Raw genomic sequence first — 24,902 nt, 5'->3', positions numbered from 1 at the left:
TTTTTCCATCCAAAACTAGTTTGTGGTCCGGGAGAAGCCCAACATTTCGTTTAACTACAAATTAAAAAAAAAAAAAAATAATTACCTTATGTTTGTATAATTTTTTTTTTTTTTCTGAATGAATGTTATAAGTAATAAAATGACATTGTCGTGGAATAAAACAACAAATACAATAGATTAAAAGAAAACTTTGTTTACAGTGAATATTGTCCACTTAATAGGACAATAATGGTAATAAGAGATGGAAATTCCAAAGGATGTAAGGGTTTTAATGTGGTCCAAATAATTATATTGACATGTATTATCCATGTGGCACCTTGTTACATGATGACATAAGAGCAACACATGTCATTAACATGTTGTCCCTTTGAGTTTTAATAATATTATAGATGAGTCATGATTAAGTCGATTCAAACTTAAATTAGTCGTTACCCTCAAAAAAAAAAAAAAAGAAAAAAAAAAAAAAAAAAAAAGAAAAGTCGTATTCTTGTTTTATTTCCTGCTTATTTATAGTTATTTAAACAATTTACAATTCAATCCGAGCTTCATAAATTTCACGTTAAATTTGTTACCGAGTCCATTATATTCAATTACAATTCAAGTTTAAGTCGGGTTAAAATTTAGATCAAATCAGGTCAGGTATGTCAACTAGAGTCATTCATTATTATATCCATTATTATTTCATACAATACTTGCTCCCTCTTGTCCCTCCCTCCGTATTATTAGGCTACAAATCAAAAGACCCACAAACCCAGAAAAGCCTTAATTTTGCAGAGGAAAATAGAGAGAGAAGTAGACCGAGGGGAGGATTACCACACCAACTTCTCGGATTTCGCTTCTTCCTCTGAAATTCCTCAACATTTTTTCTTCATTCTTTGATTGAATTTTCTTCTTAGCTCCAAAAAAATACACCCCACTTCATTTTTTTTTTTGGTTGAAACTTGAGAATATGCAAATGGGTGCTTACTTTCCAGCTTTGTCTTTCTCCTACACACTGTAAGTTTCATTTCTCTTGAATTTCTTTGGTAATTTGTCTGTATTTCCAACTGGGTGCAATTTCAATTGAATTATTTTGAACTATGTTCATTTTTTGTACTATATTAGTAACAGTGCAGTTTATCTTTTGAATCCTGTATTTTATTTGAGGTGGGTAATTTTCAAATTTAGTTTATTCATGCAACTGAGATCTGAACCATCTGTTGCTGATATGAAGCTTGTTGCTTTGATTTCAGCGATTGTTTGACATTTCACTGTTCTTGCATTGTAAATTTGCCTTCAATTTGTGCCTCACGTTGTGATATTTTGTGTGGATGTCAATTATCTTGATTGTTTAGTTGGTTAAAGTCTTGCCAGGGTGGTAACCAAGACCTCGGATCGAATCCTGTCTAAATCATTGCTCTATGTGGCTCCGTTGGCACGGAAAAATATCGTGTCATTTTCATGAAACAGTGGCTTTTAGATTTCAGAACTTCTTATCCTTGGTTGCTTGAAACTGGGGTTTAAGTCAATCGATTAATTTAAGTTTGGAAAAATAGGGTTTTTAATTTTCTTTACTATAAGAGTAATTCTTATTTTTTGTGTTGTTTCATGTTCATTGATTTTGCTACAAAGTATTGCTTGTCCACCCACTTTGTAGGGTCTTTTGATGAACGTGCAGACCATTGTTAGTTGGTGCTGGGATTTTTTTTATTATGAGAGCGGATTTTTCAATTGTTATTTTTTTATATGTTTCTTTGACCTGTCAGAGCCAGTTGGAAATTGCTGAATTTGGTTGAACCTTACTATTTTGAGTTTGACTTATAAAATTGTGTATGTTGTACTATGGTTTTCGTTTTATAGCAAGCTTTAGCCAACTATTTATAACTTATTAAATGAAATAAATATTATATATCTTAATAAAGAAACCTCAGCTAATTATGTATTTTATTGGCTATACTTTTCTTCTTTTAGAAAATGTCAGCATATGGTAAGCCATTTAGATTCTTATGTTGTATAACATCGTTCTATAGAAAAAGAAGGTGTAGTTCTTATTCTAATTGCTGTATTTTGCTGTAATATTGCATGAATGTCATCCGCAATGTCATGTATCCATAGCTAAAGTAAGACATGGTGGCAGCCTCTAAATCGAAAAGACAAGTTTGTTCTGTATGACTACTTGAGGAAATTCAAAACTTGTCATTATCAGCTTAGTGTGTCAGAGTTGCTTGTTCAAATAAAGACTTGGATATGGTCAAACTTGGCCTGTCTTGTCCCAATCGATATCATTGAAACTAGGGTAGTAGATGATTTCTAATAATCTTGGATTGTTGAGATTGGTCGTATATTACAGCTCATGCAACTACAATAATAATCTTGGATTGTTGAGATTGGTTTTATATTACAGCTGATGCAACTACAATATTGTTGGATATCACACTCTGATAACATTGTGGTTTCTTTGATCTATATAGCTTAGACAACTTACTCATGTGAATATTAAGAAAACAGCATAGCTAGTAAGAGTGAAAATAGCCATCTGCATCTTTGGTATCCAAGTTAGGGAACTGTTTTCGGTATAATGTACTGTACTGTATGTGGGTAATTAGTGGTGTGGGATAATTATTTTATTACCCCTTCCCAGTTTTGGTCAAAGCGTGCTTGTCGTCAAACCTGTAAAACTTTTGATTCTGTTTTGACTAAAAAATGTATTGATTTTGCTTTTGCTTATAAATTTTCCATTAAAACTGCATCAAGTTTTCTAACTATGTAGGAAGTATATGTTTAATTAGTTGTTCCATAATGATTGATTAGCACCTTAGTGGCTTAGTTGCAACTTGCAATTCAAGTGGCTGAATCTCTTTCGTTGAGCACCTTGTTTCCTTTTCTTCTCTTAGGCATCATGGTTGAGATTTGTAACAAACCAATCAAGATCGAATCTTTGATCAAACATGCATTCTGCCATTATAACTCTACTTCTTTCCTCTTAGCAGTAGAGCCTGACAACCATACTCTTGTAATCTTGCATCATGTATCATCCCCTCATAACAGTCTTTTATGATTCTTCTTCTCAAGTTCTCATCATCTGATTCAAGCTAGATTATCTTGGTAAATTCAATAAAATTCCGTACGGATATGGAAGTAATTACTTGCAAATATCCCTTTGGCACACTATTTAATGAATAGATTAGGACAAAGGAACAGTTTAATCAGGATGTAGTAAGATATATAATCCCATGTTTCATATATTCTTGGTAAGAGACTGCCTTTGAAACTGGATAAGTAAGATATGCTGGTTTTGGGTGGATGTAGGACAGAAATCTTAGCATAAGGCTTGCTTTTTAGTTAAATTTGTGATTAGGGGTGTGGTTTTTAAAGCAGGATGTGATGGTTTCACTAGCTTCCTTGCTGATTGTGGAAATTCTTCAATTAACCTGTAGTGGGATAGAATGCTTACCCCTTGATTTTTTTTTTTTTTTTTTTTTGTTCTACCCCTATGTCAGAAACTTGTTTAAAGGAAAGTTCTAAATGAGTGTTAGAAAAAAGGTGGATAAAGTAAGAAGGATGGAGTAAAAAAGTGGGTGTGTGAGAAAAAATTGTATATAGTAAAAGTGAATAAGTGGAAAGGGAGTAAATTTTGTGGGGGCATGGAGTTAAGATGGTAGAAGGGCTTGCCAAAAATATGATAAAGTAGAAGCAAGAAGAAAAAAAGGGGTGTGTGTGTGTGTGTGTGTGTTGGGGGGGGGGGGTAGTATGGATACATTTCTCAAAATTGTGCTGGTATCATGATTTCTGGATAAACTCTGTTTCTCTATCAGCCTGATGAAACTTCTCTCATGCACTCATTATGGTTGAGACTGATGCGTGTTAGTAATCTTATTATCAAGAGTGTCTGTTTCTCTGTCACCCTGATGGATCTGTTCTCATGCACATATTATGGATGTGCTAGTATTTCTATTATCAGAGTGCTCCCTGTTACCACCCCCGAGCCTCCCTTATCATCTAGAGTGATAAAATGTTGTAGCATCTAGTACACTAGCAAGTCAGAATTAGCCATTTGATGGGAGCCACATTGTCTTTGTGTTACACTGGTTATTATTTATATGCTGGATCTATTATTGTGTTAAATTATAAAATATGTGGATTTTCATTTTGATGTTGATAGACAACTAGTTGGCTATACCATTGTTTGGCACATTGTGGACGAACATGTAATCATGATTTATGAACTTCCCCCAATATTGTTGAAAAGCTGTTTCTGTTACAAGATGGTAAAAAGAACTGGGAAAACCCCATTAAAAGAAGGTTTCAATTGCCTTTGTCTCTACTGTTCTTTAGATACTGATTTTGATGACTTTATGTATGCAGATCACAACTGTAGGTGGAGAAATTGAGATATCATTGGCATCATAACCATGAAATTAGGAACAAAGAAAGGATGGAAGTCTATAGTGCCTTTACGTTTAAGGGGCAAATCAGCAACAAGATTTTGTTTGTTTTCCAAAGCAAAGTCATCTAGCCCTGATCCAGGAAGTACTCCTGTTTACCTCAATGTTTATGACCTAACTCCCATGAATGGATATCTCTATTGGGCTGGCCTCGGAATTTTTCATTCTGGTGTGGAAGGTATATGCCTACTCTAGTTACATGCATGATTCATATGACTTAAAAAATTATTATTATTATTATTTTGATGGGATGATTCGTATGACTTAAAGCACTCTTATGCCAATGGTAGTTATCATTTCTCATGAACTTTCTAAGGTTGACAAAACGAGTATGCTATAAGAATGATTTTTAGGCCCTTTTTATTCTGTCTGTCTCGTTTTATAGTTCTTTTGTCAAAAAAAAAAAAGAAAAAAAAAAAAATAAACTACGGGTAATTTTTCCATTCTAGAAGACTGCACATTGATTCTTCTATCCACACTCTTTGTCACAGTTTTCATTTGAAACAGTGGTACTTGAAAAAAACAGTAATCGGCAATACCTTTAACTCTTTTTTTAGAAAAAACGTTGATATGGTCTTTTCTATGTAAGTGTCTAAAAAAAAATTCTGGATTAATACTTATATTTAAGAAAATTGCATGGCCAATTCGAACTTGGAATAATTTTATACTTTGCTAACTTGGAAATTGGAATAATTCTAAATTTCATGTTGAATTCTCTATATAATTTCAAGTGCTGTTTCACTCTTTTGAATAGTATTAGAAATTATCCGAAATTATAAATCTCAATCAAAGTTGGGATTACCATAAGATGGTCAAATGTTATGTTTTCCCTTTACAAGGTTAATGCTATTGATTGCACATTTTATTCTCAGTTATTATTTGTTGTTATTATTATTTGTTGTGACTTTTTGTAATTTTCGTGTATCATATGTTATGCTTTGTATTAATTTCTGTCTTGCACACATCTGCTTGTTAACCTTTTCATTTTCCTTTTTTATCTGACATATTTTTTTAAAAAAATATTTGTGCTACTAAAAAAAAGGTTCTCTAGATGATGAATGAGAAATTTTTTTAATGATGTCACATTCTTGTGGAACTGTGGAAGAACTGTTAATTCGTCAACTTACAATGGATGCTTGTAGTTAGGATAGGATACTGCTATAATCAGTTTTTCTATTCTAGCATGGAGACCCTTGAAATCTGTGGTGTGATGCTATTATCTATATACATTATGATAGCAGAGCTGCAGAAAAGCCATATTATCTATATACATAATGATAGCAGAAGTGCAGAAAAGCCTAATATGCAGTAAATATCAGTTGTATCTCTTTGCATGACTAATGTGGGCATATGTTCTACTTGTGTCCCTTTTATGGCCCCTCTATGGGTATGCTTATGTTGCTTATGTATTTTGCATGATTGATTCTCTAGTTTAGCTTTAGTTCCTGGAGTTTGAACAGTTGATTAGATGTATAATAAAAATCTTGCTGGTATGACTTTATATGCTTGTCTATTTCTGATGCATTGCTGGTAGTACTAACTAATTGTTTGTTTTATACGAACTTTGTGTTTTCTCCTGTCCATAACACTTTATAAAAAAAAAAAGAGAATGATTTTACCTTTTCCTCATGACAGTTCATGGTGTAGAATATGCTTTTGGAGCTCATGATTACCCAACTAGTGGTGTTTTCGAAGTTGAACCACGGCAATGCCCTGGTTTTAAGTTTAGAAAATCAATATTAATTGGTACAACGTGCTTAGATGCAAAGGAAGTCAGAGAGTTCATGGAAAGGCATGCTGCAAGCTACAATGGAGACACATACCACTTGATTGTCAAAAACTGTAACCACTTCTGCAAGGATGTGTGCTACAAGTTAACTGGGAAAAAGATCCCCAAATGGGTTAATCGATTAGCCAAGATAGGTATGAATTCCTGGCACACAATGCATACAATGCATGTATTGTAGTGTATATACCCTGCATCTTTCTCACATTTTTCCTTGCGAGATTTTTTCAACAGGTTCAGCGTGTAATTGTGTACTCCCTGAAACACTAAAGATTAATGCTGTCCAAGAAGATGCCAGTTTGGTGACATATGATAGTGATAAGAAAAGACTAAAGAATGCCTTCAGTTGTCTATCATCAATCTCTATGCGTCAAAGGCAATTGTCAGCTTCTTCATTGTTCCTACGTTCACCATTGAAAAGCTGTTTGCCTTCATGTGAACTCAAGAGCTCCAAAAAACGTTCACTAACCGAAAGGTAAAAAGAGCAAGCAAAAAAAAATCCTGTAGGGTTTTCTATAGAGTTCTTCTGAATCATTTAGTTGCATATTTTATGCTAATCTTAGCTCTGTATCTCTGTATCTCTGTAAGATTCTAGGAGAAGATCGTGGGGAAATTCAATGTAAGTTGTTTTGTAATTATGTGATTTTTAAGGTTTCCCCATCTGGTAGTAGTCATCTTTATTTACTGGTTTGTGTTGCATTCCACTACTGTAATCTATTTGCCTGTAACATTACCTCCTGATGGAGTTTTTTATATTGTCTATTCTGGCGGCAACTGTTAGCACCACAAAAAAATTAGTGCTAGCTGCCAGAAGTTTATGGTCTTTTTAATGTCAATCCCCTTGTAGTTAGCTCAATTCTTTTAAATTATAATCTAGATTTCAGTAATCAAGGTAGGTTTTTTACTAGTTGTTACTTAATTAGCAACGTTGGCTACTTTTTGTCATGTTCGATCATATGCATTAGTACTTGATATACACTAGTACTTGATATACATACATTTTGAAAAGGTTCGAAGGTATTCAGTTTAGATGTGTTAATTGTTTGCATGTCAGTTTGATCTTGTTCGTTTTGCAAATTCTAGTTTTTGTTTGCCTTGATTGTTGAAGAGAATGAGATGGTCTGGTTCTCCTACCTCATTTATGATTTACTTTCATAAATATTGGCTGTTCGATAGTTTTATATATTACTTGTATCAGCAACCTCCACCCCCACCCCCAAAGAGCGTAATGACATGACATTCTAAATTTCTAGCAAAAACGTGAAAAATACTACGAGGATACCCTCCAAAAGATCAGTCACAGCCTTAAATCTCTCACCTTGAGGTTACCAATAACTCATGACTCGAGTATTGATGTTAAGACTTGAAATGGAAGGGATGTACCATGCCAAGAACCATTCCAACTCTGGCAGCAACTTGAAAAGCTAAATTAATACTGCAGACTATATGCAGAAGCAATCAACGCTCTTTGAGAGAAGGAAAAGATGAAGACAACAACTTAACACCCTATACTGGGTACTTTTCTAGAAATTTGCTAGACATTTTGCAGTCGTGTAGCCTAGAGACTTGAAACTACTGCGAGAAATGGTATTAACCGTCCATTACCAATATTATACCCTATATTTAGTGACATACCAACATCCTTGGTGCTTAGAACAAGGAGAACCGCAAACTTCTCAGCAATAGACAAGGGCTACCAACATCCTTTATGCTCAGGGTGGAATGAGGCCGTAAAGGATGCATGCAGGTATGAACTTATGACCAATGTGTTAGGGCACAAACGTAACTCAACCGTGTTCACTTCTTCCACACACCTATAACCCAATCAATCACACCTCGTGTGTTAAAGATTGGCTATGGATGAAAACAAATTACCAGCCTCCTACCAAAATGCAGAAAGATTGCTGACAAAGAGGGAAAATAATTGAATTACTGTGAACTTAATTTTACATTCTATATAATATTAGGAGTGAATATGGAAACTCCAAACTAAATCCCAATTACTCAAATCAAATCTTTCTTTCTTACCATCAACTATGAATGACTAATATCGATGAAATATGCATGAGCAAACCTGCAATAATAAATGATGATGGAGGTCTATTTTGCAATTAATTATGACGCCTATTATCTATACATTAAGATTGGTCTGTACGGGTATCAGTATCAGCAACAATGCGAAGTCACTGTAATGTTAGTACAACATATAAGCATGGGAATGCACATGTAGCATATCCCATACCCCCATAATTCCTTGCCAAACAGTTGAATTCTCTCAACATCCAATACCTCGAGTCCATGACGAGGTTACATCACTACCATAGTAGCATCAAATCTTTTGCTACTATGTTAAAACTACCATAACTTCCTGGGTGCTCAGAAAAACCAAAAGCAAAACAACCCTGACAAAAATACAGAGGCTTTTCACTTCATATAGAAGATATGCATCCTGGAATTCCAAACCCTCAGGTGATGGGAGAACTGTGGTTACGAGCGCTGGCTTGCCACCTTTGTTACCAAAGTTGGCAAAGTATAAGCAGAAACCCATGTTTCAGCACTCTCTACTCTTTAGAGGACAAGATGAATGCAATAAGAAGTTAATGTATAATTTTCTCTTTTCCCCCCTATAACTTCTTTAAACAAACACAAGACAATGAACATACAGAGGCGACCCCAAATTATCTTTGACATAAAAAACCTGCAGGAACACGAGAAAGTCGCTTCAGATTTACTGTATTCACAAGTCTTAAGAGGAAAATAAAAATTAAAAACAAGAGTGTCTTTAATAATTTCAATCAAGTTCAGTACATAAATATACACAGCATACACCAGACAGTTTATTAAATTTTTTCGAGTATATATCAAACAGCTGCAATGGCTGTACACTCATAAACATCAATATGTCAGACTAACAGAAGCTAGGAATCAATTGAGGAGGCCATGAGATAGATTCAATCGGTTTTCGGACGGGAAACACTATGCAGGCTATTATTACCATTGAGGGCTGCATGATATATCCGTTTCTCAGGCAATCCAATATCTGATAGTGTCATATTACCCTGCACATGAACATGTAAATATCATAAGAAACCAAAATGATTGGAAAATAAGATACAGAAACTAAACCAGTAAAAGATGCCACAATGCTCACAGATGGTGCTTCAGTTTTAGAAATAATAATATACCATGGTATACAAGATTCAGTTTAAGAATTTTGTTGAATCATATTCACTGATGACATTGTATGTTTGATTTGACCAAAAAAAAAAAAGAAAAAAAAAAAAAACAAAAGAAAAAAAAAACAAAACAAATGAAAACACCATCCAACGCGATGTATCAGAGATAGATAGCTAGAAATACATGTTTAGCGCAAATGAGTTAACCAGAATAACAAATCACTTTGGCAATGTGTAAGGGCCTAGATCAGTTAAGACTTAAGAATTAACTCATCCCACTTGTTGGTAATGAAGGAGCTGAGAAGAAGATCTCTATGAAAATTACAGGTCTGAAAAAAGAAATTTTAGCTACCAGATGGTAAACTAAACAGGTGAAAAAGCTGCCATTTCCTTTATTAATCTTGCTTGGGTGCAGAGCATAACCCAAGACACTACTTCAATTCTGTAATACTCATTAAAGACATTGAGTACTTGCCAGGATATTTTATAATACTTTACAAGAAAGACTAAAATAGCTTTTATAAGAAAACTATTACAGCTGCCTTATATATTCTATATTGGAAAAATTATCCGAAAGGTCCTTTTAAGTGGTCGACTTTGTGAAAAAGGTCTTAATATAAAAATGGTTGTTAAAAAGGTCCTTATACCTATTTATGTTGTAAGAAGGGACCTTTGACCAGATTCCGGCGACTAACTATTTTCTGGCCATTGACCATCACGTGACTTTAAAACCCCCTTTTATTTTGTCATTTTTTCCCTTTTCCTCCAATTCTACCCTAATTCTCTCCCCCTTATTTCTCCTCCCTCTCTCTTCTCTAATCTGATGTGACTTGCAGCAGTCCATTTATGGCAGTGCAATAACTCAATTGGGCAATTTCTGAGCACACATTGAAAAAGAACTGGCGAATTAGACTTTCTTGATTAGGTAAGTCTCTCTCTCTCGCATTGTTTCATTCACTCGATCCTAAAGACGAGGTTGGAATTTGAGGGAAATGGGGGAAAAGGGAGCAAAGACGAAAATAAAGGGATTTTTTTAAAAGCTAAACAAATCAAGAAACTGGATATCATAGAGGTTGAAACTACAGATATAACAGGCCATTTGGAGCAGATGGCTAAAGTAAGTTGCATTATGCCTCAAGCTGAGGTCTGCAACAATTTTGAGCTAACTTGTCACATAGCAGTAATATACTAGTACACAAATTAATGTTGTGAGAGCACTCCGAACAAAACTCTCTTTAAATTAGGCTGACAAAAACATAGGATATTAGAGGTTAATGAGAACCTAAACAGGCTAAACTCAAGAAATTAAAAAGCAACCTAAGTTCATAACAAAAACTCAAAAAGTAATTTCTTACTTTAAATATATTATAATTGTAAGATTTACATAGTTTTAAAAAACCCAAATAGTATACATATTCATTTAAGATATGTCAAATGAAAAGAGTTCCTCAAAAAGTCAAAATGAGAATGCTTTCATGTGTATAATTTTGTAATGCATAGTGCATATGCATATTTTTGAACAAAATGTGCCAAAAAAAAAAAAAAAAAAAAAAAACTCAAATTAGATGTGCAAAAATTTTGAACATTATTTGCAAAATTTTCGCTTTAATTGAAATTTTATCAGCTCAAAAATCAAATTTGCACATTTATTAGAAAAAAAATATGCATATTCAGTGAAACTTTTGCTCATATATCCTTCTCATTTTAAGAACTTTCTCATTGGATTGACATGCAATTTATATACAAAGACTTGTTTTTAAAATATCCCCTTTTACATCCACATCATTTTCTCTACCTTTTAGAAATCGAAATTCTGGAAGAAATGACGAGGCATTGCTAACATGCAGAAGATCATAGTGGAAATATGACAATTGTGGATACAAGATTAATGGAAGATGCATTGTTCTACATCTTGATAACAGGAAGTGGTGGTGGCAACACATGAGAGTGAGTGAGAATGTGGTGGAGCAAAAGTGAGAGATTGAAGATAGGTTGAACAGTCCAAAAAACCCTTTACATTAAAGGGAAATGCTTTACATTATCTTCATTTGGAATCCATGCATAGCATCTTTAGTTATAACTTCATACTCTTTCCTTGTAGCAATAATTACACTGATGTCTGTAGGCCAGTAGCACCATTGACCTTTGTATGGGTTATGGTGGCAGGAGCTTTACACGATATTCAAATGGGGAATCCTAAGAAATTGAGATGATTTGTAATCTCTTCATTAAATTTTGGATATGGTTTTTGAAAAAAACCAGAAAGCAATCTTAAGGAGAAAATTTCTCTTCTGTTTACATCTCAATTATCTTAACTTCCATCACCACAGGTATTCCAAAGGATCGTGTTTAGGCAACCAAAATTTTTCAATTACACGAACATTTTATTGTCAATTTAATCTAATTTGACAATTGCAACCACAACCTAGTTTGGACAGTACTACAATATGCTTATTAGCATAACTAGAAATTAAAATTAAAAAAAAAACTCAGCAAAGGCCAAAAAAAAAATTTCTCATAACTCACATAGACACTAGTAAGTATGGAAAGGTTCAAATCAAGCAGAAACTTAGAATAAATTCCAATTGAGTCATGCCAAATGAACAAAAGTACTAAGCTGCATTAGTAGTCAAAGGGAAACCATACCTCATCACCCATCAACTTCCGTACATTACTGGCATATAATTTGGGATCATCTTTCTCTTCTTTCGAAGGGTAATAGATAGGCAACTTCATCACCTCCATATAGTTCACAAATTGACACAGGAGAAAAACTACATGCCGTACCTGCAGATAAGAGATCCTATTATGAGTTTCATTATATATTTTCAATCAAACAATGAAAAAATGAAAAACATATAACTCACTCCAGATATCGAATCCCAGGCAGGACTAAATCTTTGATATGGATATTTTAGGATCACAGGAAGAACAGGAGCTCCTGCTCTGAAAGCACCAGTTTTGAATGGAAGAAGGAAATTCCCATTTGTAGTTGTCCCCTCTACAAAGAGATAGACCATCAATCAAAAGTATAAGGTACAAAATACAAATAAAAGCAAATGCATCACAAGATACACAGAATGGTGAAGCAGCGCAAATTGGTCATAACAATTGTACTCGTAACATCATAAATTCATGCTAGCCACCATTGAGGATCAGATATGCTTAAGTAACTGTACCATATTCATCAAACCCTGGCCTTGGCCTATCTCATTGGGGATCAGAGTGCAAGAAAAATGGTGTTAAGACTTCACTCAGGTCCTGAGAGAGGACATCCCAAAAATGTTTCACTTACTAATCTCTCCCTTCCCCGAAAATGGAACCAAAAATAAATAAATAAAATTACAAGGCACTAGCCAAAAGTTAACAAGCATTGCAATCTGCAAGTCTTGATGATTATTGATAACACAGAATAATAGAATTAGCTAGGTTTTGGATAAATTTTTGTTATGAAAAATTGAAAACTAATATAGTCCAAATTCAATAAGAAGCAAGATTAAAGGTGAGACCAGCCTTAAAGGAAGAAGAGTTTTCATAATAACAAGTGGAACCTCCACCTTCAGCCTATGACTGGAGGATATAGAGGCACTTGTTATGTGCTATACCTATTTAGATAAGGATGATAACCCAGTATCCAGCTAGTACCTAGAGGTCAATTCTACAGAAAGATGGCCCTTGGGAACCTATGAAAAAGCATGAATAAAATCTATGATCAATCAACGATTTGGACCAGATAAATGGACATCTTAAGATCAAAACCTTCTCTAGAGAAACTTGTCGTGGACAATCCATAAGGGAAAATCTTTTCATAAGAAAGCTGTCTGATACCACATCTATATCGTCACAATAGTTTCCGTCTCCTCCCATCTATATATTCTTTCCTCTTGCAGTTGCATTTCAAGGTTCTCTCTCCTCTTTTTTCTAATGCTCCCCCATATACTTCTTCTAACTTGCTTTGTGGCTAGCTGCTCCTTAATTGTTTTTCCTTCTTTCCCAAAGCGTCCTTGATCATGGTTGATTTCATGGTTCATGACTGCACAGTCTAGCATGCTGATGCTGGCGTTCAACGATAGTGACTTCAAAGCTTTTCCTTTGAAGTTTGGACCAATGATATTGGGAATAATAGTATGATTGGTCAAAATTGGGTTGTCTGAATCTCTCTTCTCTAGATAGGTATAATGAACTGTCTTGGGGGAGGGGTATTACGGGTAGTTTAGTATGTTAGTAGTCATCAAGTGTAGTACATAATAAGGGATAATAGGAAATAAACCAAGAGATGCCATCTGTGCACATGAGACAAATAAACTCAGTCTAGAATCACCCTAGGGATGGAGAATGTATATATAAAAAGGGAAGAGAGGCAGAAATTTGTATTGAAGGGAAACCTTAGAGAGTTATGGCCTAAAGCCATTGTCAGAGAGTGATAGCCTCAAGCTTATTGTGAGAGTAATAGCCTAAAGCAATTAACCTATGATTGTAACCCCTTTTGCCATTTTCAATCAATATTCAAGCTTCCATCTTTATTATTTCTTCTTATTCAAACAATTTACCAAAAATAAAAATAAAAATAAAAATAAAAATAAAAAATAAAATTGTAACCCCTTTTGCCATTTTCAATCAATATTCAAGCTTCCATCTTTATTATTTCTTCTTATTCAAACAATTTACCAAAAAAAAATAAAAATAAAAATAAAAATAAAAAATAAAATAATAATAATAATAATGATAATAATAATAATAATAATAATAATAATAATAAAAATAATAATTAAAAAAAAAAAAAAAAAACAGAGTATCTAGTTTGACCAAAGAATCAATCTTTTTTCTCTCTATTTTCCTGTTATGCGCGTAAGTAAGTTAGCAGTAATACCAGTCTATTACAATAGGTACATGGATGATGTAACTAACGTCAATGACGAAGGTGTGTGATAGATGGTGGTGACAGTAGTACTGCTGTGAGAGATACGGTGAGTAACTGCAAGTGATAGGTAGACTTTTTTCTGTTTGCACCGTGCCATCATGCAATATAAATAATGGTGCCAATAAAGAGAGGATGGTAACAAATTAAGGTAAACATATACCTTCAAGTAATGATAACAGGAATACCAAATTACTATCAAACATAAGAAAACAAAAATTATGTCCAAAAGGCATCTCAGCACATGCAATGATTAATAACATAAATAAGATAGGCATTCGTCAATGTTCTAAAAAAATTTAAATTATATCTATATTATCCTACAAAGTAATCAAAAGGAAGATGAATGAAATATCAAAATTAGTTTACTTTGTATATTTTAATAAGCATGTAGTCAAATAGTATTGTGACTGACAATGATTACTAAAAAGTAACGCTTCAAAAAGCATAATAAGTCTCAATTAAACAGTAAATAACACAACTATTGCTATAGGGAAACATGTAATAACCTGGAAATATCAACATCAATGGAGCATCACTATTTTCATGTGCTTCTTTGATTCTTTCTGTGACAACACCTGAATCAATAAAAAGCCTTAGGCTATTAAAGATAACCATGAATAAAAAATCTACAAAGGAACATCTTTAAGTTTTCGATAACACGCTTACCAGAAACACCTTTGAAGTCTGATGATCTATCTTCCCGTTGCACATAAACACAACCAAGACACTTGCTGTGGAGGATGGAAAAACTCTAATTAATATAATGTAATGGTGTAAGGTTAGTAATAAATAGATAAATAAAAGCAGCTAGCAGAGCTATAAGATAATAGAGGACAACCAACTTAATTTTAGAGCCAGAATATGCCCTGTAGACAGGGATCAATGCAAAAATATAAAACTAGTCCAAACATGGCTTAGAGCCTTGGATAATCGAGTAAGAGAGAGACAGAACACCAAATACCCAGAAAAATTAATCACATAGGTTGAGTTCAAGTTTTTGTAAACCCATAACATAGTACAAGCTCAAGCTATCCAAAACCCATTATGACTAAATGACTAATCAGCCTTGACTACAGTTAAATGTTTGATGACTCTATGCAGCTGATGTACATGTAATCATGCCCAAAAGTTGATATCCACAAGGCACATAATCAATCACACTTGCAAGTATTTAGAAATATACAACCAATCATCTGACTCTCTGAGTACTCCCCTAAAGTAGCCTTTAGATTAGACAGCGGACAGCAGGAAATAGGAAGACATTCAAAGACCATTTTGGCCTAGTTAGGAAAATTTAAATGGTAATGGCAGATAATTGAGACAAATCTAGAAAATAGAGCAATGATTCAATGAAATCCTAAATTGATCTCAAGCAGCAACCAAAGCACATAAACAACAGAGTAAAACAAAAGATCCTCATTTCAAGGTTTTTTTGGATCAAATTCACAGCATCTTAGACGCTCAATAATTAAGTACATACTCTACAGCCTTTAAGTAGCACTCAACAATTTTTTCCATAAATAAAACTGCACTTATTGTACAAGATTAGGAAAGACAGAAGCGGGAATTGACAGTTGAAACAACACATGCAGAAGACAATTTACTCAAAAGCTTTCATATACAGTAATGGAAAAGATATTTAGCTAACCTGATGAGGCCAACAAGAGGAAGTTTGCCAACTGATCTCTTCAGCGGAGAAGTTTTATAAGTCATATAAGTTACAGTCATATGTCAGTGAAATGCTTTAAGGTAATGAAAACTTAAAGGATAAACATCCAGAATCAATCAAGAAAGTAAATCAACCAACCTTGGCAACAAAACTTGGAAATGAAGATGACATGTGGTACAAGATATCCAGATATGAGACATGGTTTGATATGACTACTCCCGGCCTTTCGGAGCTTTCTAATTGATCTTTGCTGGCATTCTGGTAAATGAAAAAGAACAGACGTTAGAGATCAACTATTTTCTGGATTAACAAACTAGAATCTATGTAACTACAAAAAATACAGGTATAAGCATAACTCACTTAGAGCAGCAAAATTTTAAATCCACAAGCACTTGATTATTTCATTGATAATATATGCCTCCCATACATCTTTTCTCACCAGGTATAAGGCAGGAAGCAGATATCACAGCATATTAAAACAATAATTTAATCCAATCAAATATATAGGGTCTTTTGAGGTTATGTGCAGATAAATTTATAAGCTGTAGCATACTAGCGTTGATATTAATAACAATAAAAGATAGCTAGATATTATAGACTGACAAGTACTACAAGTTCACATCTATACTTCTATACTTATATATTAAAAAGCGTTCCTAAAAATGTCAATGTGCCACGTGTATCTCATTCTTGCACCAGCATTATGCCACATCATCATTCAATATGCCACGTGTACCTCTAGCATATTTTTGTTTCATGTCATGGTTAACCAAAAATGCATAGAATAAGGTTTGAACACAAGACCTCATTGAATAAAGACCAACTTATTACCATCCAAGCTATAAGCTTATGATATTCTCTCTACATACATAAATATATAAATACATATTAGAAATAAAAGCAAAATTATTCAAAACTATTTATTATTGTTATTGTAATACGAGTATTATAATTTTCAACATTAAAAAAATTCTTTCAACCTCTTTGATGATAAATATGATAAAAATACTCAAAGTAACACCCGGAGCAACGGCCGGGCTGAACACTAGTTGATATTTTAAAGATCGCTTATACAAAATGATAAATATAGCTGCCTGAAAGCAGGGGCATGCTGGAGTAAAGGGAGAGCTAGAATCAACATTTCTCAGCATAGTCTAGTTGTAACAATGTGCTACACTAAATGTATTACTTTAATTGGGGTATATAATAGTTACAGCATTGGATTCATACTTGGGAAGATTAATTTTTAACGTTTTTCTATATTTTTAGCATTAAATCATTATTATAAAGGGTAATAGTTGGGCAGTAATGGTTACTCAGGTGTGTTACTTTAATTGGGGTATATAATAGTTACAGCATTGGATTCATACTTGGAAAGATTGATTTTAACTTTTTTTTCTATATTTTTTATCATTAAATCATTATTATAAAGCCTTTTGTCATATATCGTTTTTATGAGGTTCTATATAAGGATTTATCAGTTTCAAATTGTTGTGGACTTAAGGAATGCCACAATATTGGGATAAATGGATTATTCTACTGTATCATTGCTTTCCAAAGTTCAATCATAGGGTTGTATGGATTAATTTCGAGGCACAGTAAACTATGATGTTGGGAATATATTAGATTAATGATCAAATGAATTTTTTAAGGGAAAAAAAAATAAAAGTTAAAATCAATCTTCCCATGTACGAATCCAATGCACAATAACTATAATAATATTATATTAAGTACAACCTATAAATCAAAATGAGGAAATTAATTTAGGGTGAGGAATGAAGATTAATGTCAATAATTTCATGGAAAATGGAAAATTAACATTTCCTCTTCTAATAAATATAAATATTTTTTAGGTAATTTATAAAGATTCTAAGCCGCGCTTAGGTAATTCATCGAAGCAAAAAGGGATGAGCAAACATAATCTGATGCATTGTTTATGTGAATTTCCAACAGAAATTTAACTAGAATATGAGACAGTTAAATTTAGAATAATATACAATCAAATAAAAATTTCTTCAAAAAAGCAACTGAAGTCAATTTCACAAGCCTCAAAACTCCTACTCAAAATCCCACAAAATTACAAACAAATTGCTTTAAAAATTAAAACAAAACAAAACTTACCCCATCACTGAATTTCTCTTGATCATAAATCCTGGAAGAATTAGAAATCCAATAAAACCCTAATGTAAACAACATAGCCCTAGACAAAAACCTCCCACATCGAACAATAACTTCTCTCCTCCACCCACCAAGATGACCATAATCCTCCATCTGCTGCTGCTGCTGCTGCTGATCCTCCCCTTCCTCGGGCCGATGCGGCATCGAAAAAAGAGTACAAATTCTACAAACCAAGTAGTAAATCACAAGCACAGTCATACCCACAACCACCCGAAGAGGCAGCAGCGTAACCATCGCAACACCCAGCAAAACCTTCTCCTTCACCGGAAGCTCGCCGCAACCCATTGGCCCATACACGTCGCGCCGAACATACGCGGCGAACTTCTTCTCCATTGCCTCTAACTCTGCTGCCGTCACCTGCTTTTCTGGGGTTTTGTTGGTGCTTTGATTAGATGAATTTGAATCGGATTTGAGAAGGGGTTGTTCGCCATTATCGATTTGTTGATGTTCTTCATGAGAATGATTTTGGTTGAGGTTTTTGAGTTCGGTATCCATTTTTTTTGAGGTTTTTTTGGGGAAAAAAATTGGTTATAAATGTTGGAAGGAAGGATCTTTGGATGTTGAGGGTTGCTGTTCATTAGTATTCGGGATTTTGGGGTGTCCCTACGCAAGAGAGTCGGAGATTGGAAAAGAATTTGATTCGGATGGAAGTTTGTAGGGTATTATTAATGTATAGCCTATTACTCACGTGTCGTCTTTAGAAAAATCGCTCCAAAAAAAAAAAAAAAAAGTTGGTGTTGTTATGAAATATCGCGTGGATGACCATTATACTCCTTATATCATTTCTCGTATAATTCTGAATCTTCCGTAGCGCAACTCTGGAGGTTGCGCTGGGTGGCGCGCGCAACTGAATTAGTTGCGCCCGGCAACCTAGCGCTTGAGATGCGCTCGGCTTTTTCTGCGGCAGCACTAGTTAGTAACCTAGGCGCTCCTAAATCCGTCATTATTGGATTTTAAGCACGGGCTTAAGCCTAATTATGATCGGGTTTAGTTAATTGGACCTTGTTTGGCTTTATTCTTTGATTCGGGCTAGTCTTTTGTGTTTTGTGGTTTAACCAGTTATCCATAAGTATTCTTCACTTCAATCCAACATGAAGATGGTTTTATTTATCGTCATTGTACTTCCTGTTGTGACAGGAGGCGAAAAGTAGATGTCTATAGTTAGCCCCCACTTTGATCGAGTCTAAAATAGACGATGATCAAAGTAGTCAAGGAAATAAATCCGAGACTCATTTTGCGAAGTTCTCTAAGGATAGAGAATCTTTCAGTAATGTTTAAGGATGTCGAAACAAGCCTTGGTTCGTTAAGTGTTTGAAACAAGTAGCTATTAAGGCTAGAAAAAGTTTTTCCTAGTCTTAACGCGCTAAATAACCTAGATTGATCCTTTTGCATTTGTAGAACGCTTTTACTTTTTTTTTGTGAAGCCGAGGGGCAAGCCCCAAAAGAAGGAAAAACCTTAACAAAAACTAGAAAACAAAAGAACAAAATAAAAACTACTAACTACTCAAAAGAAACTACTCATTATTAGCCCGAACCAATCTTGGAAGAGCCACTCCACGCAAGTCCTCCTATAAAATGGTTCGAAGATCCACTGGGATCGCCTCAAACATAACCAATTTTTGCTCCGAGAGAACACCAAAATTTGCCAACCAATCGACTGCTCTATTAGCTTCTCTGAAACAGTGCTCGATAGTGATAATCCAACCATCACGCTTGATTAAGGATTTACACTTTCGAATGAGATGAATGAAAGGGGAGTTGGAGGGAGTAGCATCCTCCAACAAACGAACCACAACCTGCGAATCAACCTTCAATTTTATCTTCCTATGACCTCCATTCCAAGCAATAGCCAGACCCCGAAGCACCGCAAGTAACTCAGCCCTAGTACAAGTACAAGCACCACACTTCATAGCAAAGGCTTCAAAGATCTCTCCACTCGGTAATACCTCCTGCAACTGCTGGGCCTGGGTTGCCCTTAGCAGCCCCATCTGTATGTAGACAAACCCACCCCAAAGGAGGGGCTTCCCATCGAATGAAAAGCTCAGTTTTTCTCTTCTTGCTCGATCTGTGGCTTAGAGCCTTCACATAAGCCCTTCTAATCTCACCAACTCTTGTCAACACAAAGGCCGCTTAATCTATAGGAATGTCACAATTTTGATTGAAACTTCTCTCGTTCGTCCACCTCCAAAGCCACCAACATGTTACTGAAAAAATCAAAGGCCAGTCTTCGCAATTTCGCTCTCTTCTTTCATCGAGGTTATAGAGTATCCAATTTTGCAAATTTAATTACTGCTGACCCTCGAACTTACCTCCTAGCATTCGCCAAACCGTCTTCGCAGCTGGACAAAATCGAAGGATATGCTCAATGTTTTCTTCCACATTACCACACATTAAGCATCTAGGGTCCGGAGTAAGGTGTCTCAAGAACCTTGTAGCATTAGTCATCAGCTTTTCTTGATATGCTAACCAAAAAAAGAAGTGAATGCGTTGAGGAGCTTCCAATTTCCATATATCCCTCCATTGCTTTTGGTTACCTTCAGCATCATCAACTCCTCGAATAAATTTCATGGCCGATTTCATACTAAAACCACCGTTCGGGCTCCCCTTCCAATGAATACTATCAATAGCATCATCATCCTCTACGAGTTCATAGGCTTGAATATGTTCTAGTATCTCACCCGGAAGATAGTCAGCAAAGACTTCTATTTTCCAACCACGATTGGTGTCCCACATGTCACAAACTTTGTACTCTAGTTAGGATGCAGGAGGTTCCATTAAGGTCTGTTCTATGAGGGGAGTCGAACAAGCCCAAGTGTGTTGCCAAAATAAAGTCGATTTCCCGTTTCCTACCGCAACTCCTATACTTTTCTTGAGAACATCTATATTCTCTACAATGCCTTTCCAAACGTTCGACGAGTCCACCTTTGGCTTGAACATATCAATGTCACAACGTCCTTCACAATACTTATGCCTCAATATTCTTGACCATAGAGTCTCAGGTTCGGTTAAGATTCTCCACCCAATTTTTGACATAAATGCTGCGTTCGATTGCCGCATCGAACGAATCCCCAATCCCCCTTCACTCTTGGGCCTAGCCACTTTGTTCCAAGAGACCAAGTGAGCTCTGCGTTTTTCATCTGTGATGCCCCATAAAAACTTCTTTTCTTTTTATCTAGTTCATCACAAGTCCCTTTAGGAAGTCTTGTCGACTGCATAGTGTAGCATGGGATTGAAGACAAAACCGATTGGGCTAGGGTCGTTCTTCCAGCCAAAGAGAGTGTCCTAGCTTGCCACCCATTCAATTTTTTATCAATCTTTTCTATCAAATACTGATAACTAGCTTTGGTAACTCTCCCATTGATCGTTGGTACTCCAAGATATGTACCAAAATCAGTAGTACTTTCCATACCCAAAATTCCACAAATATCATCCCGAATATCAAAATTTGTATTCGGGGAGAAGTACACTCTCGATTTGTCAATGCTGACTTTGCTTCCTGACGCTTGGCAGAATCTGTTCAAGCATTCTATCATCAACTGAGCTTGTTCGATAGTAGCCTCTCCAAATAATATAAGGTCGTCAGCGAAAGCCAAGTTTGTAACCGGAGGACCTCCATGGCTCGCCCTTATAGGTTTCCACGCCCCTAACCGAAGCTCTCTATCAATTGAATGAGCTAGTCTTTCCATACAAATCACATAAATGTATGGCGATAAAGGAGCGCCTTGACGAATACCTCGTGAAGGTTGGAATTTCTCAGTTGGTTCACCATTCCAAAGGACGCTTAATTTGGCCGAATTAATGCACAACATCACAAGATCGATTATATGTTGTGGAAGTCTCAATTCAAGCAGTGATTCTCGAATAAATCTCCACCTTAATCCATCATACGCTTTCTCAAAGTCGATATTTATGGCCATGTAACCCATTCTTCCTTGTTTTCTCCTCATTGTATGCAACATTTCTTGAACAATAATTATATTGTCCGTTATTTGTCTTCTTGGCACAAAACTACATTAAGTTGGTGAAATCAACGTAGGGAGAAGAGGCTTGAGACGATTCACAGTAACTTTTGTGACTACCTTGTAAGTTATGTTGCACAATCCAATCGGCCTAAATTGATTAGCTCTTTGCAGAACATCTACCTTTGGAATAAGAACTAGGAAAGCATCATTGAACCCTTCCGGAAAGTATATACCCTCAAGAACATCCATGACCATTCTCACCATGCTTGGACTAACTAGATCCCAATATCTTTGATAAAAGAATGGTTGGAACCCGTCTGGACCCGGAGCTTTAAAAGGGTCCATACTATTCAAAGCAGCCATAATTTCGCACTGAGCATACAGCCTTGTTATTAACTCCCAGCTGTCTTAATCTATTTGAGGAAAATAATCCAGCAATAGACCAGTTCCGAGGTGAGTAGCATCTTCCTCTGAAAATAAATTTTCCCAATAATTCATAACCAACTGCTTCACTAATTCGGGATCAGTGACCCAGGTATCATCCACCCCTTTCAAAGTCTCGATCCTATTCCTCTTTCGCCTAATAATTGTGGATAAATGGAAGTACTTCGTGTTCCTGTCTCCATCACAAATGGCATCGGCCCTTGATTTTTGAAACCAAAAGGTTTCTTCTTCATCTAGCACCTCGTTCATCTCGATCTTCAATTTTTCCTCTAGCTTTATAAGGTGTCTAGGACCTTTAGTAGACAACGACTTCTGTATTCCTTCCAATCGAGCCATGAGCTCTGCTTTTTTTCGGAATATATTTCGAAAAACCTCCTTATTCCAACCATTTAATTGATCAGCAAAATTCGGAAGGAAAGAGATCAAGGGAACATCGTTCTTTCGGTTCGAGCAAACAAATTTGTCAAATTGGTCATAATGGATCCATGCAGCTTGGAACCTAAAAGGTTTCAACGCTCTTGGAATAGGTGCAAAACCACAATTAGTAATAAGAATTGGACAATGGTCCGAGGTGAAACGAGGGACGTTACGCACAGCACCTTCAGGGAACTTAAGACGCCAATCTTCATTATCTAGGCCTATGTCTAGTCTCGCAGACTTAAAAGTAGCTGGTGAGAGACCCCTGCTCCAAGTGTGTTCAGGACCTGAATATCCCAAGTGAATCAATTCCATATCATCTACCCATTTACTAAACTCGCAGCATCTCCTAATCATCTCTGAACCACCTACACCCGACCTCTCCAACATATGTAGAGTGTCATTAAAATCACCTCCTAGAAGCCACGGTCCATTGACTGAGTTCTTCAAGCTTTCTAACTCCCTCCAAAGGTCTTTAAGAAGTGTTGAATCCGGACTTGCATAAATAGCTAAGAAAACCCACGGTTCTTCACCCCTTTTTGCAATCTCCACTGTGATATGTTGAGAATGATTTTCTAGAACTGTAACCTCAATCTCATCATCTTTCCAGAATAACCAAATACCACCATTGAACCCCTGTGCATCTACTCTAGTTTGTCCCGAAAAACCAATTCTATCACAAACTTTTTGCGCTTGATCTCCACTAAGATGAGTTTCCACTAAAGCCAACATTGTGGGGTCATTAATTCTAATTAGCTCTTTAATAGCAGCTAATTTACTACCCGCTCCCTGAACGTTCCAAATCATAATTTTTATCGACATATTAAACATATGGAATTTTGGGAACCGGTCATAAGGGTTCGAAGGAACCCTAGTTAGAAGGGCTAGAAACGCGTCCCTCAACGCGTACATAGGGCCCTTCGTTCTCAATGGAATATCTATGGTTGCCATCATCTCTGGAGGATTGTGCCTCGGTGGCAGGAACAAACTCACTTGGAGTTCCGCTTTGTTCGCTACTGGATGAATTTTGACGCAAGTTGGACCCTCCATCTGGTAGTCGATAAACGTTGTGTACGCTGGGGGAGCTAGAGTCTCCAGCGTAATTGGAACTTGGGGTTAATTCATGACTTTGACTGTTGTTCTGGTGTTTCAATGCTGAGGGAGTTCTTGAAGCTACTTCAACATTGAAAATATTATTGGAAAAGGGGCTCGAAATAGGACTTCCTCTGTCAATATTTTGCGGGTCAAGAGGATCAATATTTTCCTTATCACGAAGGAAATTCAATTGGTAATTTGAGATAGCTTTTGGGGTAGGAATCTCTCGAAAAGATTTTCCTTCAAAAACATTATCCTTTGGGTTTACTGCAAGTTCCTTATTTTTGTTAATTTTATCTCCATCCTTCCTTAAAGATAGGCCCAAATCTACAATTGCTTGATTATCAAAATCAATTTCCATCTCAGCTTGAGATTTACCAAATTGACAGCTTCCTAATTTGCCAAGAGAATCTTCTCCACCCAAATTAATTGCATTTTCCAAAATATTGGCACTACCCAAGGAATTCGTTTCCTCATCAATATCCTCTACCATAATATTGTTATTCTGTTGCTGCACTAAATCCGCACTTACCATATCTTGATCGACATCCAGAACATTGAATCTAGACCCAATAACCACATTCTGACCCTGGTTCGATTCGTCTCTAGTTTTGGCTTGGTTCGAACCCTGTTTCACTCTGTAAACAGCCCCAGAACTACCCTTAGTTACTTGCTTTGAGTCTTGATTCAAAGTTTGAGCAGCTAGCTTAACTTGATCACGACTTCTAGCCTGATCAGCCTGCTTAGGTCCTTCATTAGCCTTAGCATTGTACTTTCTGGTAGTTCTTTGGACCAACATCCAAGAACCATACTGATCTTGTTCCTCTGGT

The 24,902-nt window shown here is 35.6% G+C and overlaps 2 protein-coding genes across 3 annotated transcripts; one reads left to right on the top strand and one right to left on the bottom strand.

Moving 5' to 3' along the window:
- The first annotated feature begins 701 nt into the window (after nt 1-701).
- LOC145613385 (deSI-like protein At4g17486) lies at nt 702-7,046 on the top strand. The gene is made up of 4 exons (XM_081668483.1): nt 702-996; nt 4,345-4,602; nt 6,060-6,347; nt 6,445-7,046. The coding sequence occupies exons 2-4, from the start codon at nt 4,392-4,394 to the stop codon at nt 6,687-6,689; spliced, it is 744 nt and encodes a 247-aa protein (XP_081524609.1). The 5' UTR covers nt 702-996; nt 4,345-4,391; the 3' UTR covers nt 6,690-7,046.
- Nucleotides 7,047-8,235: 1,189 nt separating this feature from the next.
- LOC145613481 (lysophospholipid acyltransferase LPEAT1-like) lies at nt 8,236-18,788 on the bottom strand. 2 transcript variants are annotated; one of them, XM_081668597.1, is made up of 9 exons: nt 18,098-18,788; nt 16,115-16,234; nt 15,956-15,993; nt 14,974-15,038; nt 14,814-14,882; nt 12,254-12,387; nt 12,033-12,173; nt 9,206-9,269; nt 8,236-8,908 (listed from the first exon to the last, which is right to left on the bottom strand). In XM_081668597.1, exons 1-9 carry the CDS (start codon nt 18,647-18,649, stop codon nt 8,889-8,891), a joined length of 1,203 nt encoding a protein of 400 aa, XP_081524723.1. In that variant the 5' UTR covers nt 18,650-18,788; the 3' UTR covers nt 8,236-8,888. The 2 variants fall into 2 exon arrangements, with proteins under 2 accessions (XP_081524723.1, XP_081524722.1); XM_081668596.1 differs by lacking the exon at nt 8,236-8,908 and having other exon boundaries at nt 8,975-9,269.
- Nucleotides 18,789-24,902: the final 6,114 nt, after the last annotated feature.

Source organism: Chenopodium album, chromosome 25 (assembly GCF_948465745.1).
Source record: "Chenopodium album chromosome 25, dcCheAlbu1.1, whole genome shotgun sequence".
In the NCBI taxonomy this organism is placed as follows: domain Eukaryota; kingdom Viridiplantae; phylum Streptophyta; class Magnoliopsida; order Caryophyllales; family Amaranthaceae; genus Chenopodium; species Chenopodium album.
The sequence above is the reverse complement of the archived record's forward strand: the minus strand, read 5'-3'. Positions and strand labels throughout refer to the sequence as shown.